At 62.9% G+C, this 17,962-nt stretch overlaps 1 protein-coding gene across 5 annotated transcripts; it reads right to left on the reverse strand.

The window, feature by feature from the left end:
- Positions 1-3,908: 3,908 nt before the first annotated feature.
- UBE2I (ubiquitin conjugating enzyme E2 I) lies at positions 3,909-17,253 on the reverse strand. 5 transcript variants are annotated; one of them, XM_042921833.1, is made up of 7 exons: positions 17,110-17,253; positions 12,209-12,285; positions 11,937-12,020; positions 10,803-10,875; positions 6,994-7,103; positions 6,776-6,855; positions 3,909-4,525 (listed from the first exon to the last, which is right to left on the reverse strand). In XM_042921833.1, the coding sequence occupies exons 2-7, from the start codon at positions 12,272-12,274 to the stop codon at positions 4,462-4,464; spliced, it is 477 nt and encodes a 158-aa protein (XP_042777767.1). In that variant the 5' UTR covers positions 12,275-12,285; positions 17,110-17,253; the 3' UTR covers positions 3,909-4,461. The 5 variants fall into 5 exon arrangements, with proteins under 5 accessions (XP_042777767.1, XP_042777765.1, XP_042777763.1 ...); XM_042921831.1 differs by lacking the exon at positions 17,110-17,253 and adding an exon at positions 16,458-16,700; XM_042921829.1 differs by lacking the exon at positions 17,110-17,253 and adding an exon at positions 16,388-16,457 and having other exon boundaries at positions 12,204-12,285.
- Positions 17,254-17,962: the final 709 nt, after the last annotated feature.

Raw genomic sequence — 17,962 nt, forward strand, 5'->3', positions numbered from 1 at the left:
TGCCAACCTGTTGGAACAAACACAGGCCTGGTTGCCATGGTGATCATCGTGGCTTTGGGGTGAAGAGATTCTGCGGCTGCTGTAAACAGGAAGTTAGGAAGGGCAGCTGCCAGGGGAGGGTCCCCTGCCCGCACCCCCATCCAATGCCCTTTGGGGAGCAAGGGACTGGAGGCCAGCACCGCCGAGGCTTCAGGCCTAACACTGCGGCCTGCTGGGGTGGAGGAGACCTTACGACCGTCCTTTACAGATAAGGAAACTGAAGCCCAGAGAGGGAAAGAGCTTTTTCAGGGCCACACAGCAACCGGCTGGGTTCATAGCCCAGCTCTGGGCCTCAGTTTCCCTTTTTTGTAAAATGGACATAGTATGCACCTGTCAGTGAGGGGGGTTCTCAGTGAGAAGCTAGTACTTGACCATGGTCACAGCAGGCTGGCCCTCCAGGGACTCAGTTCCCGCCTCCGTAGGTTGGGGGTGACTCCACAGTGGGGAGAGAGGCCGGGAGCAGGGAATGTGGGACATGCACTTGTCACAGCAGGAGTTGGGCACAAAACACTTCACCTAGAGGGTCAGGCGGCTGGGACTGACCCAGGGGCTCACACCTTCTGGGCTTTGGGCAGGCAGGGGAGTGGTTTCCTCCATGGGGCCAGGGGAAAACCCCCAGGCTCCAGATGGATGGCCGCTGGAGAGCAGGGAGAAAGGCAGCACAGGAGGTGAGGGGGTGTCTCTGTAAGGCCACCTCACCCTTGCGGCGCCTGGCTGGCTCGGTCAGTGGAGCGTGCGACTAGTGATCTCAGGTTGTAGGTTGGAGACTCACGTCGCATGTAGATATTAGTTAAAAAACAAAATCTTGGGGTGCCTGGGGGGCCTCAGCTGGTGAAGCATCCAACTTCAGCTCAGGTCACGATCTCACGGTTTGTGGGTTCGAGCCCCACGTTGGGCTCTGTGCTGACAGCTCGGAGCCTGGAGCCTGCTTCGGATTCTGTGTCTCCCTCTCTCTCTGCCTCTCTCCTGCTCGTGCTCTCTCTCTCTCAATCAAAAATATACAAACATTAAAAATGTAAAAATAAAATCAAGTAAAATAAAATCTTAAAAAAAAAAAATACATGCTTGACCTGATGCCCTCTGGTGGCAGACCTTGGAATTGCAGGCATAGGCTTCTGGCAGTAAGGCTCCTCCCACCGCTCCCACTGGCACTGAGGCACCTGTCAGAGGCCTGCAGGGGTGGGGGTGGGAGTGGGGCAGCCTAGGAGAATTGTGGGGGCTCACCCAGGGACTTGGCCACGGCGCTGACTGCGGGAACCTGTCCCATCACCTGTGCCATCCTTGGTGCTTCTGCCAGCAGAAGAGGTGGCTCCAGGTGGGAGGGGGTCTGGCCCCTCACCTGAAATGCTGGCTCCTGGGGCCCAGTTGCCAGCACCCGCACAGGCGACGCCTGTGCAGGACCAGGGTGGTCCTGGGCGCCAGGCCTGGCGGTGGAAGGGGAGCAGGCCCACACGGGGCTTTGCGGGTCTCTGTGAGGGAGGGCAGCCTGGCTGCAGCCCACTGTCCAGTGTCTGTCCACTGAGCCCGAGCGTCAGCTTCTGGCCCAGGGGCAGGTGTGCCGGCCCACCCCAGAGGGGGCGAAGGTCGTGTGTGACATCAGAAGGCAAAGCTGGGGGAGTTGAATAACCAGCATCACTCTGCACGATGGGGGCCCAGGTTCTGGGGCTCCAGGAGTGGGAGGGGCAGCGTTCAGGAGCGTGGTGGCAGGTCACCTGGGAAGGCAGAGACCAGGAAGGGAGGACCTAGGCCCCGGCCCTGCCAACTTCCTGGGGTCCGGACAGCAGATGGGGCCAGGTGCTCCAGCCCCTGCCCACCCCGTGGTCCTAAGCCAGCCTCCTGGGTCAGGGTCAGGGCCTCTGCAGGTGGGGTCACAGGGTCCGGAGGTCTCTGGACGAGCCTCACAGGCCACCTTGCAGAACCCCCCCCCCCCCTTCTGTCTCAGCACCAGGGCCAGCCCCTCCCTGCTGGAGCAGGCTCAGACTGGTTCGAGCCAGCCCAAGTCAGCGCTCAGCCTGGCCCTCCAACCTGGCAACTCGTCGTCATGGCAACCTCAAAATGGAGGCCGCCCGTCCACAGAGCCCAACTCGAGCTGATGCGAACCAGGAGGGTTTGGGGCGGCCCAGTTAGGGAATGAGGTGGCGCTGCTCGGTAGACAGGTGTGAGCGCGCGGCAGTGGCCCGGGCGGGACAGTCCAGGGAGGCCAGGGGGACTCTCGGGGACCCACAGCCCGTCTTCCGGTGGCCGGCTTGTCCCGGGAGCCCCAAGGTGGGGCTGACACGCGGTCAGGGTCTGGGCACCTGAGGACTTCGACGCCCTTTCCTGTGGAGGCCCGGCCCGGGGTCCCCAGGAGGGACACCCTCCTCTGGCGCCAAGGGTCAGCACGGGATGTGTTCCCTGCCTTCGCTGCCCACGCCTGGTCCCAGCGGGGACGACAGAGGGGACCAGCGCCCACCACCCCCACGCCCCCCCGCGCGAACCACCGAGGGTCTGACTCGAGGCCAGCGGTGGGGCAGCCCGCGTGGCACAGGGCAGGAAAGGACACAGCCTGCAGGCAGCACTTGTGGAAATGTTTTAATTAGAGGATTCTCAGATACAGTGGTTAACGTATTGCCCACAATTCCTTACTAAGTATCAGGCGCCTCATGCCGGGAACAGGCTCTTCCCTCACAGCAGAAACAGGACGGGCACAGTCCCTCCTTCCCCCATTACAAGAGTTACATCTTCGTTAAGCCAAGGACTGTGGCACAAGAGGACATTTCATTAGTCGAAGTCATGACAATTTGCTAGAAACATCGATTACTTCAGAATGCTTTAACTAGAAAATATATTGAATTTCCATATATATTAACCATATACACGTGTGGCTATTACTAAGTGTAGTTGAGTCATTACAAAATAAGACATTCTGGGAGAGGCTTCGCACACACACGACCCGGCTGGGTCCCCCGGGGGGCCCTCCGCATTAGAAAAATACATCGCCAACAGCAAGCGTCGAGCTCAGCTACATGTCCAGCCGAGCAAGCGAGCAAGGCACTGGGACCGCGGGGCCATGCAGGCGCTGTGGACGGGGGCCTCACACGCCCCCCCCCCCAACCCACTGCCATCCTGCTGCCTGGCGAGTCGAGGTGCCCTTCCTGACCGAGGGCCCTGGCGACCAGCTCCCGCCCCTTCGGGGACCCGTCTGGCCCGGCCGGGTCCCTGCACCGGAGCCACACAGGTGAGCCGGCCGGGAAGGCGAGGCCAGCCGGCGCAGGGCAGGCTCCGGGCCTCCCGTCTACTCCGCACCGTGCTCCCTGGGACCAGGAGGCCAAGGCCCCGCCTTGCTGGCACCAGGCCCCGGGGTACTGGGCCTGTCCCCCTCTGCGTCCGCGGCACCTCCCGGCTGGGCCCAAGTGAGCAGGTGGCCAGCTCTGGAAGCTGCGTGGCAGGCTCAGCTTCTGGGGTGCTTTCTGAGAACAGCCCTTCAGGAAAAAGGAAGCGCCCGCGCACAGTGGCCTCGGACCTGCCTCCGGGGCATCCTGACGCCCAGGACCCCCCCAGGCAGGGTTCCGGCCAGTGCCCGCGCACGGTCCTCCCTGGGGCCCGGAGGACCTCGGACCGGCCGGTGCCAGCTCCGGGAGGCTCCGGACGCCAGCCGCCCTGACCAGACCCGCCCTCTGAGGAGCGCAAAGACCCGGGGTCGGGAGACAACCCCCGGGCACACACCTCCTCGTACACGGCGCTCCTCACAGGGCCCGGGCCGAGCGCCGCGCGGGTCCAGGCGCAGCCGAGCACGGCAGCGAGCTGGGCGCCGGCGGCCTGCAGCCGCGTGGGGGGCCGGGCCCCGCGAGGCCGCCTCCTCACGCTCTTAATGACGATAATGCCACGAAAACCTTTATATAAACAGTTTATTTACTCTAAACAGCAACACAGACAAAACGCCATATAGACACAAAGGAAGTGATGCGGGAACGAGACGCCGGCTGACTTTGGATCTGAGGCTCGTAAGCAACACAACCCAGGGTGCGCGGAGACCGAGGCGGGAGGGAGGCCAGCTGAGGCCGGGCGTAGCTCTACACTGTGGGAAGCATGCCTGCATCCGCGAGCAAAGGAAACTAGGAAACTAGCTCCTCGGGGCTCATCGAAGTATAAAAGTTTATAATTTTACAGCAGTTGAAATACTGACATCAATATTAAAATAAAAGCAAGTTTTACATAACAATCAAAAATACAAAAGACTGAAGGAAGAGACCCTGTATGAAAAACCGGGCAATTCAGCGAGTCGAGGACTGTGTACCGGTGGCGGAAATGGAAAGTGGCGCCCGCCCAACCCTCCCCAGGCGACTAGTAATTGAACAGAGCAACGTTAGGTTTGCAAAAATGTTGTAAACAAGTTCTTGCCAGACCAATCCCTTCCTTCTTACGCTGCCACGCGGTCGCCGCTTATGAAGGTGCAAACTTCTTGGCCTGTGCTCGAACCCTCTTCTCATACTCCACTCTGTTTTGGCTGAGAAGGTCAAGAGAGAGACACGTCAGCAGGTGCAGCCCCCTCGGGGGCCCAGGGCCGGGCGGGCTCGGAGGGCGGCTCGCGGTCAGGAAGGCCTGGGGCGGGGTGGGGGTGGGGGGAGGCAGCGAAGTTTACGAGTCTGACCGGCCACCGGCACCTCTCGGTTTGAAACCATAGCGACGGTTCTGGAGAGAGAACCCAGACTGCCGGGCACCACTCTGCTGGCCAGGTGGACAGGACTTGGTGCCAGTTTCCCCACGGGGCTCCAGGGGACCGCCATGACCTCCAGGGCTGGTCTGGGACCCCCCCCCCCCCCCCCCCGCCCCAAGGAGCAGAGGCACAGCACGCGTCCAGCGGGGACGCACCTGGGAGTGTGCAGTGCTCTCCGGAAGAGAGGGGTCCCTCCAAGCCGTGCTCTCCACAAGCGTGCCTCTCAGGGCGCTGCTCTGGGTCGCCTGTGGCCCAGGCCCCGGGGTGTGCGGGGGCTCCCAGGGTGGAGGGACAAAGGGCCATGAGAGCCGAGGAGTCGAGGCCACAGGACAAGCCTCTGTTGCTGGGCCACGCCACGTGAGCTCCCACCCCAGCCAATAGCCCGGCCTGGCCCCGGGGCCCCCCGGATGGAGGCAGCTGCCTAGGGGGCTCTGAAGGAGCTAGAAGGCAGTCAAGTCAGCTCTGAAGCGCTCCAGCGCACGCCGCTGGCGGGAGAAATCGTAGAAGACGAGGGGTGGCGTGACGGGCAGCCAGGAGCCTGGGCCCCGCGGGGACGACCCTCAGCGGCCCCAGGCGAGCGGCCGCCCACCCTGCAGCGCCTGCTGCTGCCCCGGCAGCTATGGACACAGGCACAGAAAGGCCGCCTCTCACAAGTGGCACCATGGCGCCCGTGGCCACCACCGGCCACAGCAAACATCACCCCTGCAACGAGGCGCACGCCAGGACCGGCAGCAAATTCTTTGAAGGCCACAGAGACCTTGGCTTTGCAGACCGTTTGGTCTGTCGTGAGAACTCTGCGTGTACTGTCATGAGTGGCCTCACAGAGGCCTGGGCCAGCGGGCCGCTGCAGACAGAGGTCGTGGTGACCTCGCACAGCGCCCGGCCGGGGGCGGAGAGCAGGGGGACGCATCTCATGAGCCACTGGCACACAGCTGCCAAGGGACCACGTGACCTCCAGCCGAGCCACGGCGGGAACACGCCCCTGGGGATGCGGGCCTCGCCCCGCCTGGGCCTAGGGACCTGAGCCATCAACTGCAAGCTCCTGCCCGCAGGCAGGCATCGGACGTCTAGCCTGCTGCTCGGGGCGGCCAGAGAACGGTCCTGCCCTTGGCTTTCACCCTCTGCACCCACGGCTTCCAGAAATGTCCCCTGGAAGGAACACGTCCCTGCCTGACCTCTACCCCGTATGTTAGCCCTGCAGGTCCCAGAGCCCCGCTCCAGGCCTAAGCCCCACCTCCCAGACCAGCGGGGAAGCTGGCTGGCAGGGCCAGGGGATGCCGGATCCCACAAGCAGGAGGCCTCTGCCCTGCTAACAATCCAGCCAGGCTCACAGCACCAGGTTTCAACTTGTCGCCCACCCTAAGACACACCTGGCCTTTCTCCCTCGGCACAGGTGGTAGACACTGGCCCACGGGACTCACCGGCCACCACAGTGCCACACAGGGAAGGGCTACTCCCCGATGGCCCACACGCAGGCCCAGGAGGGTGTGGGAAACAGGGAGGGCCACAGGAGAGCCGTGACGCGAGATCTGGGGCCTGGGGAGCTGCGCTACTGGAAACGCCTCCTTTGGCAACCGCACCTGGGGGCCCTTTCCTCTGCGCCGGACTGAGATTCACCAAACGCATGGTCTGCCCAGCCACAGCTTCTCAGGCACAAAGTGGCCAACAGAGGCCCATGTCACCTGACCTTCACCTCCTGCCACGCCCCACCCCACCCAACAATACCGTGGCCACGCCAGCCTTCGCTCACCCGTTCTTGCCCACCACAGGCCCTTTGCACCTGCAGCTCCTGCTGCCTACAGGGCCTGTCCTGGTTGCTTCCTGGCCTCAGACGCTTCCCTGGCGGCCTCACTCGGTCTCCCCGTTACAGCTGGTGTCTCACGGCCTTTCGCGAAGGTTGCCGGGAGTGGCAGGAACTGTTCTCCCACCCACAGCCAGCCTGCGGCTCCCCCTTCTTACGGGCTGCCCGGACCAGACTTCCGGGGAAACGCATGCAGGCCAGCGAGTGGCCACACCAAGCAGCGCCAGACCGCTACTAACCAGTAAATCGTGTAGGCCTCTGCTTGAGCTGGGTCCTGGATATTTGGTTCATTTAGAAGTTCCTGTATTCCTAACAAGATCTGTGTGAGAGACAAGAGAACACAGGGGTCAGCGGTTTGAAAGGCAAGCTTTTCTGGGACATCGGCCTCGGCCTCAGATAAAGACCACAGGCCTCTGGCCCCACAGGAAGGCTGAGGCCAGCACCCTGCATGCCGTACCTGCTTGATCGTGATGGCCGGCCTCCAGTCCTTGTCCTCCTCGAGGATGGACAGGCACACTGTGCCCGAAGGGTACACGTTCGGGTGAAACAGCGGTGGTTCAAATTTGCCTGGACCACAGGGAAGAAGGAAACGTGTTTCTGGCGGCAGCGGTCGTCTGGCAAGATGATGCAATCTCCCTGCACCAGGGCGACCTGCTGCCACCAGGCATTTGGCGAAGGACGGTGGCCGTGAGGTGGCAGTAGGTGGGGGGCGGGGGCAGGCGTGCACCTTTCCCGGACTGGGAGGCGAAGCCATGTGCTCGCCCGGACCCTGCCTCCCGACAGTGGGCGGACGGAGCCGAGTCCTGGGCATCCCCACCCCTCACGTCCCTCCCCAAGTCAGCACAGCAGGTGAGGACGGTCCTGGGGGGACAGCTGAGGGCAGAAACTCGGAGGCCCTTCCAAACAAGTGGCCATTTCCAAAGCACATCATTCTGCTCCAAAAAGAACGGCTCTTAGGATCCCACGTTCTTTCTTTTAAAAAACAAAACTTCCTTCTTTCTGAAAAACGAACACACGTAGGAAATCCTACAACAGAGAAGAGCAAGAAAACTGCCTCAAGCTCCCCGGGGACCGTTCACCACAGCTGACAGGGTAGGGCGTTCCTCTCTGCTTATCCGGGCACCGTCCCCTCTTCTCTTCACTTAAAAACGTTAATTACGCCCCGAAAAGTACGATGGGTCTCACGCAGCTCGACGGAACTCCCGAACCACCACCACCACCCGGAGTCTCCCAGAGACTCCCCCCGGGCCACCAGGGTCCAGCCTGCGCCCTCCCGGCCCTGCGCTCGCGGGTCACGTGCGCAGATGTCCACGTGACGCCGCCAGTCCATCCGGCCCCGAGGAGGTGCTGCCCACCGCCAGCTCCCACTGCTTCACGATCCCAGACCCCCGGCAGCCTCACGGAGGTCAGCCGTCCCCGGGGACTCCGGACGGCGAGCACCTTCACTCACTGTGACGCACCGGCCGCTTCTTGGAGAAACTCCCGGCCACGTCTCCCGCCCGTTAATCCCGTCTGTCTCCTGACTTGTGGGCGTGCTGCACACCTTCTGGCTCGAGCCCCCGCAGGAAGGGCTCTCGGGAACCTGCTCCCGCCCCCGGGCACGCCTTTCTGCTCTTTGAATTCAGCTTCTCCCTCAGCACAAGTCCCTGATTTTAATTTCATCTGGGCGGTCAATCTCTTTTCTCACCTAGGAAAGCACAGCCGTGGCGGGCACGGCCTCGCCCAAGCCCCTGTCCCCGACTTCTGCTCACCGCTGGCTTCCTCCAGTCAGAGAAGCCCCTGCCGAGACCCCCTCCGCCGCAGGGCCGGCCGCTGACTTCCTGTGCGGCTCTGCCCTTCCGCATCACGTTGGGAGACGCCCCGTGTCAGGTACTTGCAGGCCCTCCCCTCCGGCTGCTGTACACTGTCCCCCAACGTTTACCCATTCTTCTTTTTTGGATTTTTTTTAATGTCGGAGAGAATGAGGGCTGCCTGGGTGGCTCAGGTGGGTAAATGTCTGACTTCGGCTCAGGTCACGATCTTGTGGTTCGTGGGTTCGAGCCCCGCGTCGGGCTCTGTGCCGACAGCTCAGAGCCTGGAGCCTGTTTTGGATTCCGTGTCCCTCCCTCTCTCTGCCCCTCCCCTGCTCGTACTCCATCTCTCTCTGTCAAAAATAAGCGTTAAAGTTTGACAGAGTGAGCGAGCAGAGAGAGGGGCAGAGAGAGGAGAAGCAGACTCCATGCTGTCGATGCAATCCCAGCAGAAATCAAGATCGGAGCTTAACTGACTGGGTCCCCGGGGTGCCCCCGCCCATCTTTGGATCGGGGACACTTGGCTGCCTCCAGCTCCTGGCCACTACAGATGGGGCTGCCGTGACCAAGCTGGTCCCCACCTGCGGTGAGTGCGCGTGCGCGTCTGCTGAACGCTCACTTGAGCAGAGCAGCCGGGTCCTGGAGAGACCCAAGTTCAGCTTCCGCAGACTCAGGGGACAGCTCTCCAGGGGAAGCGGTGCAAATCCGCACCTGCGGTGGGGTCTGAGGGCCCCGCTGCTCCGCCCCTCTGTGGGGGAGGACGTCGGCACCTCTTCCCACGCTGCGGGCACAAGAGGGGACAGCCTCCCGTGTGGCCCGACAGCGCCTGCGGTTTCCTTACTGATGTGCCGACGCCCTTTGTGCTTCAGGGTCACTGCTGGCGGGTGGGGGGGGGGGGAGGGCGTGTGCTCCCATGTCTCTCCCTCACTGGCTTCTCCTGGTGAACACGTGGTGCTCAGTGTGACGTAGCCCCGTTAGCAATGTTCTGCCTACGGGGCCAAAGCACTGTCTGTGCCTCGCTGCTGAAATCTACCAACCTTCTTCTAGAAGCCGCACTGTTCCTTCTTTCCACTGGACGTCAAGATTCATCTGGAAGGCTACCTAGGGTGGGGGGGGGGGGGGGGGGGGATTCCTGTCTCCTCCGCAGGGATACTCTGTGGGCCCGGTCCATTCGCCGGACTAGCCTTGCGCCCGTGTCACAAATACGTGGCACGTGTGGCCTCTGCCCGGCAGGCCTGCGTCCCAGTCACCGAGTCCCCGTAGCAGGTCTGTCCGGTTTACATCTTGCCCATCCTGCTGACGGGTGTGGGTGCCCATGGACCGACGCGCCTCAGCTCCGGCCTCCCCGACCACCCCCGGCACTCTAAGGGCCGCGGCTACTCTCCGTGCTCCTGACTTCTAGAATCTGTGTGACGATTTCCCCAAAAACTTCCACACTTGGATTTGATACTATTGTAAACGGTCGGGGTCAAACACTTCCGTTTGTTGCAATTACGTTGAAAATAGGTTTTTGCAGGTTAATCCTTTATTGCACAACCTTACCAAAAAGATCTAAAAAGAAAGGCGAGACCATCTGCAGCCCGTCTTCCCTTCCTGCTCTTCGGCTGGGATTTTTGTTCTTGCCTTGTCAAGTCCGCTTGGAATTCAGGTATCGAGCTGAACACAAGTGACGAAAGCAGCCGTGACCGGTCTCGTTTCTTAATCAGAGCTACTATTCAACGCAATACCTCCACGCGGCAGAAACAATTCAAACAGCAAAGAACCAGCCAAATGAAAAGTCTCCATCCCAGTGGTCACCCTGCTAATTATCCATGTTTAAAACTCTTCTGCTAGATGCCGTTATGACGGAAAACATTCTTCTACCTTTTCGAGTTACTAACCCAAGCGTAGATGTTTACGTATAGCCGTTCCCGGTGGCCACGTGCTGTGCGGGACACTTCTCCACACAATGAGGCACGCCTTAACTCACTTAATTAACCAACCACGGACCGGCTTTGGTGGTTTCCAGCTGCAAGCGGGGAGGAATTTGGTGCTCCTCCCGTCCTGAGTCTCACGAAAGTGCACTTCGAGGACATAACCGTAGCACGATGTTAAAGACAGCCTTGGCCTTTTCTTCCCACGGCCTTCTCCGGAGACTTATCCATCCAGGCGGCACGCGGCCAACAAGTTGGATGTGGAGTGTTAACAAACGGGCACGGTGACAACGGGTCAGGGAAGGAAACCCTCCGAGAGGTGGGGTTCCAGATCGTGGTCCTTGTGACGCCCATCCCTAGCGAGGGCAGACAGTGGTGGCACCTTATCCCCGACAGGGACTGAGGGCCAGGAGCCTCCCGGTGGATCATAGCCGGCACCTGAGACTACGTCCGCCACGTGCACCTGGCTCCAGTCTGCGGCCTCCAGGGGTCAGAGCCCCCGGGGCCGCCGCACGGCGAACGTGGGGAAGCAGACGGAGTCGCGAGGGCTTCGCTCTACTTACATTTTGGGGGTGAGGATGGGTAGTCGTCCTTGAAAAGCATGCGCAGTTTAAACAAGCCTCCTTCCCACGGGGTCTGCGGGGAAACGAACGTGCAGTCAGGCGTGCCGCCGGCCTCCGCCACGGGCTGAGCCCAGGAGGAACGGGCCTCTGTCGCATGCCCCCAGCACCGCCCCACAAACCGACCGGCTGTCCCCACGACGGGACCGCGGGGGCTGCCACGGGCCCTGAGGGGGCCGGAAAGAGCCATCCCCGGAGAGGAGCGTGGTGGGAGCTAGGCTTCTGGGAAGACAGGCGGGGGCCGGTAGGCCACCCCCCGTGACCCAGGATCGGGGGTCAGGATCTCCACCTGAGCGGCCCCTGTCGCCAGCTCCACCAGCACAGCCCTCCCCAGCCTCCTCTGGGAGGGACAAGGCCACGGCGCACCTGCCTCGGCCTCAGACGATGGGCCGAGAACGGGCTTAGCAAAGGCAGAGGTGCGGGCCCCGCCCTCCACGGAGCCGGTGACAAACGGAGAATGCAAACCACATCGGAGAATGCAAACCACATCGTCCGCGGACAAAGCCGAGTCCTAATCCTGCCAGCTTAGCATCGGGCGAGGAGGCTGTCAGGAAGCACCAGGCTGAGCTCACGCAAACGCCACGCCATGGGTGGAGGGACGTGGCGGCGATAAGGCGATAAGGCCTGGGCGTAACCAGGACACCTCAGAGGTCTCCTCTTGGCTTTGGGGTCACCCAGAAAGAGCCGGATGCGGGGCTGCTGGAGACCCTGACTCCCAAATGCTTCAAATACGCTAGCCCTGACTGGACCCCCCGCTACCTGCCCCAGGCTCAAAGACCGCCAGGTCGAGCGTCACTATATCCTGGCTACTTCAGCTGCAGCGGGTTTGAAGGACAAACGGGAAGGCCCTTCCTTCCGTCTGGGCCCTTCTCCAGCGTGTCCCAAGGCTCCTCTTCCCTGAACACGCAGCAGGGTCTGGCCCCTGGGCTCGGTGGGGGTACCACACCCAGCCCCTCCTGCAACACAGCTCCTTCTTTCTGAATTAAAGCTGACTGGTGGGGGAGGAGGGGAATCACCTGTCACCCCAACCCTGTCCCCTCCCCCGGAGAAGCAGGTCAGCAGAGTGGCGCCCCTTACCCCTTTCTTCCCGGGAATGGCGCACTCCCAGTTCATGAGGTTCATCGTGCCATCGGGGTTTTTTGTTGGGACAGCCACAAAGCCCTGAGAGAAAACAACCACACAGGCACATCAACGCCCCGGCATCTCATTCCTCCTGCTCGCACAACAGTCCTGAGACTCCCAAGGGCACCCTGCACAGAGTGTGTAACAGAGCAGGCGTGATGGGGTTCCCGGGTTCCACCGGGGGAAACCGCCCCCCCCGCTACGCACAGAAATAAAGCTTTCCTTACAAACGGGTGGTCCTTTCTCCAGGCTTTCCTCTCCTGGGCCAGTCTGCTGAGGGCGATCCCCGACATGTTCAAAGTCCCTGCAAGAAACCGGGCAGAGCACGCGGTTAGGACAGGCAGAGTGCAGGAGCCGTCCGCCCCTCCCCTCGCTCACCCAGCTTGACACAGACCGGGCTCCCAGCAAACCGCCCAGCCTGGAGTCTGCCCTGGGCATCACGTCCCCAAGGGGCGACCCCGGCCTCCTCCCACAGGCGGCTCTCCAGGAAAGAGGGAGCCAGGATGCTCCGGAGACCCAGAACACCTCCACGTGGGGCCCCTTCCCTGTGAACATCCCACCCCCAGGGGCCACGGCACAGGCCTAGGTATGTGCGGTGCAGGAAGGGTTCACCAGCATTCCCAGCAGACGCCCGCACACCTGTCCTGCCCTCTTGTCACACTGCAGAGGGCTGCAGCGACAGGGTTCCCACCATCAGTCTCCACAGGAAAGGCAAGGACATGGTGGGGATGTCCAGAGCACTGCCTGAGGACCGGGGGGCGGGGCCAGGGCAGTGGCAGACCACTCCCCTCTGCCAATGCAGAGACTGGGGGGGGGGGGGGGGGCATCAGGCCCCCAGTGTAGAATCAGGGGCTCACAATTTAGATTCAGGTCTGGCCAAGAGAGTAACTCTTATTCTTGAAACCAACCGAGTAGAAAGTTGCCCCAGGTCAGACAGCAAGCCCACCGCGTTGTGCACAAGTCCCTAGACTGCAACTGGCCCACAGCACCCGACCCTCCTCCATCCCCCCTGCTTTCTCACCCCACCGCACCTCCCCATCCACTGGCACTCCACGAACATCAGAGAGATCAGGGCTCTTCTCCCATTTACTTCGGGAAAGTCAGCGGGGGTGGGGGGGTGGCCAGCAGGACCCAGGAACCCCTGGGGAGAAGACGCCCGGGGCAGGCCCAGAGGTAGGCAGTCTGCCCGCTGGGCCCGCCAGTCCCAGGAGTGCTGCGGGAGTGGGTTGCTCAGAGTCCCGCTTCTGGGTGTCAGGTCCCCCAGCACCTCCAGACCACAGACCCCCAAGGCCTGGTGCCTTCAGGGTCCCCACTAGTGGCCCAGAGCACCCCCTACCCCTGCCATCCGCTTGGCTCACGCTCCCTGCGGGGAGAACTGCCTCTCAGGGTCTCCAGGCTGCTGCTCATCCCGCACAGCCTAAGAGGCCGGAGCCCCAACTTCCCTCTGCCCTCAGAGGTCACTAACCTTGCTAGAGAATTTGGCCTTAAGTCTGTCTTCAAAGTCCACGGAAACATAAACAAGGCTTTAACGAGACAAAAAGGGAGTCCCCTGGCCTGTCCCGACCCTCAGCCCCTCAGCCTTCCAAGGAGAGCGTCTCCTCTCTGCTCTTGTGGGTGAAAGGACCACACCTCACGTTCCTGAGGACAACAGGGGCGCCCTCCACCGGGTTCAGAACCACCTTCCAGCCACGACAATGCATGACAACGCGTGAAACCAGCCCTGCCTCCCGGCTCAGGCTCACCCACCGCTCCCGGGGCTCGACACAGACTCGGGACGACCAGAAGTGAAGATCCAGAAGGTAACGTGCCTGTTAAGCATGGAGCCTCAACTCGAAGCCAGCTCACGTCCCCCTCTGCCTTCGGGGGACGGCCTCCTCTCGGCTGCTGCCACCACCCACCCGTCGGCTACGCCTGTGCAAACCCCCCCGCCCGGCTCAGGCTGACCCTCACCCGCCTCAGCAACCCAATCCAAATCACACCCTTCACCCCCGCCACCCCGCCGGCGCGCGGGAGCGGTTAGGCCACCAGCTCAGCAGAGGCAGGCCCGGGTGGTGGTGCCACCTGGGTGCGTGTCAGAAACGAACGTCCCCAGGCCCCGTGGCCATGAGCCGGGAACTCTGGGTGGGGCCCAGCACTACAGGTTCGGGAGGCTCTTGGACAACTGTGTTCCCAGGAAAGGGGCAGGAGGGGCCTGGGCATCAGCACCGCAGCCTCCGGGGTCATCCATGGGCCCGGGTCTCAGGAAGCCGGCTGACGTGTGACAGACACACCACCAGACCAATCAGATGGGGTCCGGTACTAAGAAAGTTTATTTCTGTTATCGTAAGAAAAAGCAAAAGTCAAAAAGCAAAGTCCTCCACTCAGGAAACTGTCAGCATGACGTGACCAACGGGCTGAACCCCGGCCACCACCTCAGGCTGTGGCACTGACCCCAGAACACCTTGTAAATGGGCTCCAACCTTCCCTGACTGCAAAATTAAGTCCAAAATAGACAGCACCATGCTGGGACCCCAACCAGAACTCCTCTCTGTGACCGCTCCGTCCCAGGGCTCCGGCCTGCCCTCTTCCTTCCCCGTCCCTGTGCAGACCTGACTGCCAGGAGCACGATGCTATGGGGGTTTGGGACCTCGAAGGGCAACACCTGGGGGACCTCCTTCACTGGACAGCACACCTGTCTGGAATATTTGTTTGGGACAGAGGCAGAGGCCCAGGGAGCACGACAAGGCGGGGGCAATGATCCCGAAGACGAGGACCTGGGCTTGCATGAGGTGGACGGAGTACCCTCAGGGAGCCAGGGCACAGGGGAGCACAGCCCAGTCTGTCTTTAAGGTGCTCTCTGGCCAGAGGCCGGCAGGGACCCTGACACCTGAAAATCTTCACTTCCCCAAGTTTCTCAAACCCTTCACCTCAACGGGCTCTTTTGCATGGAACCTGACCCAGCACCAAGCTGGGTCAGTGGAAATGCCCTTCTCTGCAGAAGCCCTGAGGGCACGGGACACTCTGGACTCTCAATCAAGTGCCCGCGGCCCCATGCCCCCCACGTCCTCGGAGTGATCACTGTGGCAGCACCCCCCCCCCCCCACCCCCGGGAGGACAGCACAAGTAGGCAGGACGCTTCTGCAGAATTAACCCACACAGAGCTTCGGTGACCGAAGGCATGCGAGGTCCCCAGTGAGTCTGAGCTCAGCCAGGCAACAAAACAGGTCTGTGAAACCACAGGTCAGGGCTCCCCACAGCGAGGAGCCATGGACACCGACAATCCGGGCACTCTGGAGGGGCGGCGATGGGGCCGGGCCAGGGGGGCGACCCTGAGTGCCGTCTGCTGGCTCACCGCGGGTCACAACCCTGCCACGGGCCACCTCTTCTGCCCTGAAGAGCAGCCAGAGTCACCTAGTCCTAGGGCCCGGCTGCATGTGCTTGTCCCGGTTTGTGGAAGGTAATGAGGGCTGGGCCCACCAAGGTCCCTGCAGCCCCCTCCTCGGGGGTGGCTGGTGGACCCGGACCGGGCACCAAACTCGGTTTGTGCCATCGGGTCGCAGAGCCTCAGGTGCCCACCTGCACTGTCCCAGGCAGAGACCTGGTGCTTCCACTCCCACTGGCCTCCTGCCCCCAGGACAAAGCAGCCAGTTTGTTACATTTTAACCGCAGCGCGGATCCATTCATTCAGAGTCCCAAATCCACCCGCCAAGCTAAGAGAGCCTTTTCCGCAGCTTTAGGTGTCAGGAGAGCGCCTCAGAGCAGCAGGCAGGAGCCGGGGAAGCACAACCTGGCACTACTAGTCACAGCCTGAGGGACCAGAGGCCAGCCTGCCACCTGCCTCCAGGGCTCCCACTGTGGGCTGCACCGGAATGTGCTCTTCTCAGATCCCGATCTGCTACCGGAGGGCACAGAGCTTAGCACCTCCATCCTCAACTTTCCCAACAAAATGGGGGAAAGCACTAGGAGCCCACAGGCTGGCCCAGGAGGAAGCAGATTACGGATGGGAAGCTGTGGACCACCTTTTCCCACGCCCTGGGGGTGGGGTGGGGCGGGAAACTCGGCGCACCTGACACAGGTGCCTGCGGAGGCTGCGCTTCCCTGCTGTCTCCCAACACAGCTCCCAGGACCCCAGGCTGTTCCCGAAGCAAGGTCCCTAATGCCAGGACTCACCGGACAAAGGTCCAACAGCAAGAAGAACTCATCCCTAACCTCCCCCGCTGCCAAAGGCCAGAGCAAAGCGAGACAAATTCAGGATCCGTCTTCCTTTTCGGTGAAGCGGACGCTCTACCCAAAAGCCACCTTTTAAGTGTTTCCTTAAGAGCGAGAAACACTTAGGACTACAGACTTCCAAAACAAACAAAAGGACAACTTCACAAACCGAGGAACCGAGTACATTTTCAAACTACACCAGCCGAACCAAGTGGTACCGATTTCGGGGCAGCTGCAGGCCACGATCAGGAGCCCGGCTAACCATCCCCTTCGCTTCCTCCTACTCACGTTAACTACCAGTTCCGACCTCCGTTCGATGGCTACAAAGCAACCGCGTACGAAAACTCTCCCTCGAGCGCAGCGCTAACGTCAGGGAGGGATCCCACCAACTGCAAGCGGAGCTCTTCAGAGGCACAAGAAAACTCAGACTGTTTTGGTTTCTCGACCCCCGCCAAACGAGCCGGCGATGTTGCAATCCCCCACTTTCAACTCTTTCTGCCGTGCACGCTCGCCCCAGCTGCCAGGCGCCACAGGTCTGTGTGCAGACCGTGACCCCGGAAACGAATTTCCCTGGGGCGGAGAAGAGCCCCGGCGGCGGGGCGGCCCAGGCTCGCGTCCCTGTCAACAGCGGCCGCTGCCAGCAGCACCTCGGGGACGCCGCCGAGCACGCGCCAGGGGGCCGTTCTCTCCGCTCCCGAACGGGGCGCGCGGCGGGGGGCCGAGGGGCCGGCCCGACGCGACCCCAGGCCCGGGGCCGAGGCCGCACGCCCGTAGCTCCGAGGAGGACCGGTTCCGGGGAGCGGGGCCTGCCCGGGGCGGGGGCGCGGGGCAGGGCCGGGGGTGAAGAGGCGCCCGCTCGGCCCGGGCCCGACGGCGGCGGAGGCCCCGAGCCCGGCCCCCGCCCGCGCCTCCCGCCGCCCGCCCGCGCCCCCGCGCTCACCTCGGGCGGCCGCGGCCCGGCGAGCGAGGCGGACGAGGAGGAGGAGGAAGCGGCGGCGGCGGCGGCGGCGGCGCTCCCTTTGTCTCGGGACTTCCCTCCCGAGCCCGCTCCGCGCGCAGCCCGAGCGCTCCGAGGACCCCGGCGGGCGGGGCGGGGCGGGGCCTGCGGAGCCTGCCCGCCGCGCGCCTGCCCCACGCGCCCCCGCCGCCGCCCCGCGCCCCGCGTCGCCCGCGCCGCCGCGCGCCGCCCGCCGCCCGCGCCCTGCTGTCGCGCGCTCGCGCCCCGGGCCCTGCCCGGGAGCGGGATCCGAGTGCGGCTTTCCAGTCAGGCGGCGCCGCGGACACCTGCGCCCTTAAAGGAGCCGCGTCCCCGAACGGAGGGAGCGTCTACAAACTCCCCCTCGCGATGCGTGTGTCCACTCGAGGACACGCCGGCGGGCAGCGGGGCCAGGGGGAGGCCGAGATCTCCAAGGGCTCCCCGGATGCCGTGCGGGCAGCTCTCCGGGCACGGGTCCCGGAGGTCTCCTTGGGGCTGGGACCAGGGGCCGGGCGGAAAAGATCACCGAGGCCTAAGGATCCCCTGAAGCGTCGCAGCACGGTGACGGTCCCCCGAGCACGGCGCCCTGTGAAACCCCTTGCAATTGGTCAGTTCCGGGCCCTGGGCGGGGCGTCCGTCGAAGCCGCCCAATGAGTTGACCCGGTACAGGAGGCCGAGTGCCGGCCCGACCGACGGGAGGAGTAGTGCGGATACTCCCTAACCCGGGGACTGGCTGGGGGGGCGGGGGGCGGGGCGCCGGGGCTGCCGGCGGGTGGGGGAGGGGCGGGCGGCCCGCAGCGAACGCCGGCCCCTCCCG

Source organism: Panthera leo, chromosome E3 (assembly GCF_018350215.1).
Source record: "Panthera leo isolate Ple1 chromosome E3, P.leo_Ple1_pat1.1, whole genome shotgun sequence".
NCBI classification, from domain to species: domain Eukaryota; kingdom Metazoa; phylum Chordata; class Mammalia; order Carnivora; family Felidae; genus Panthera; species Panthera leo.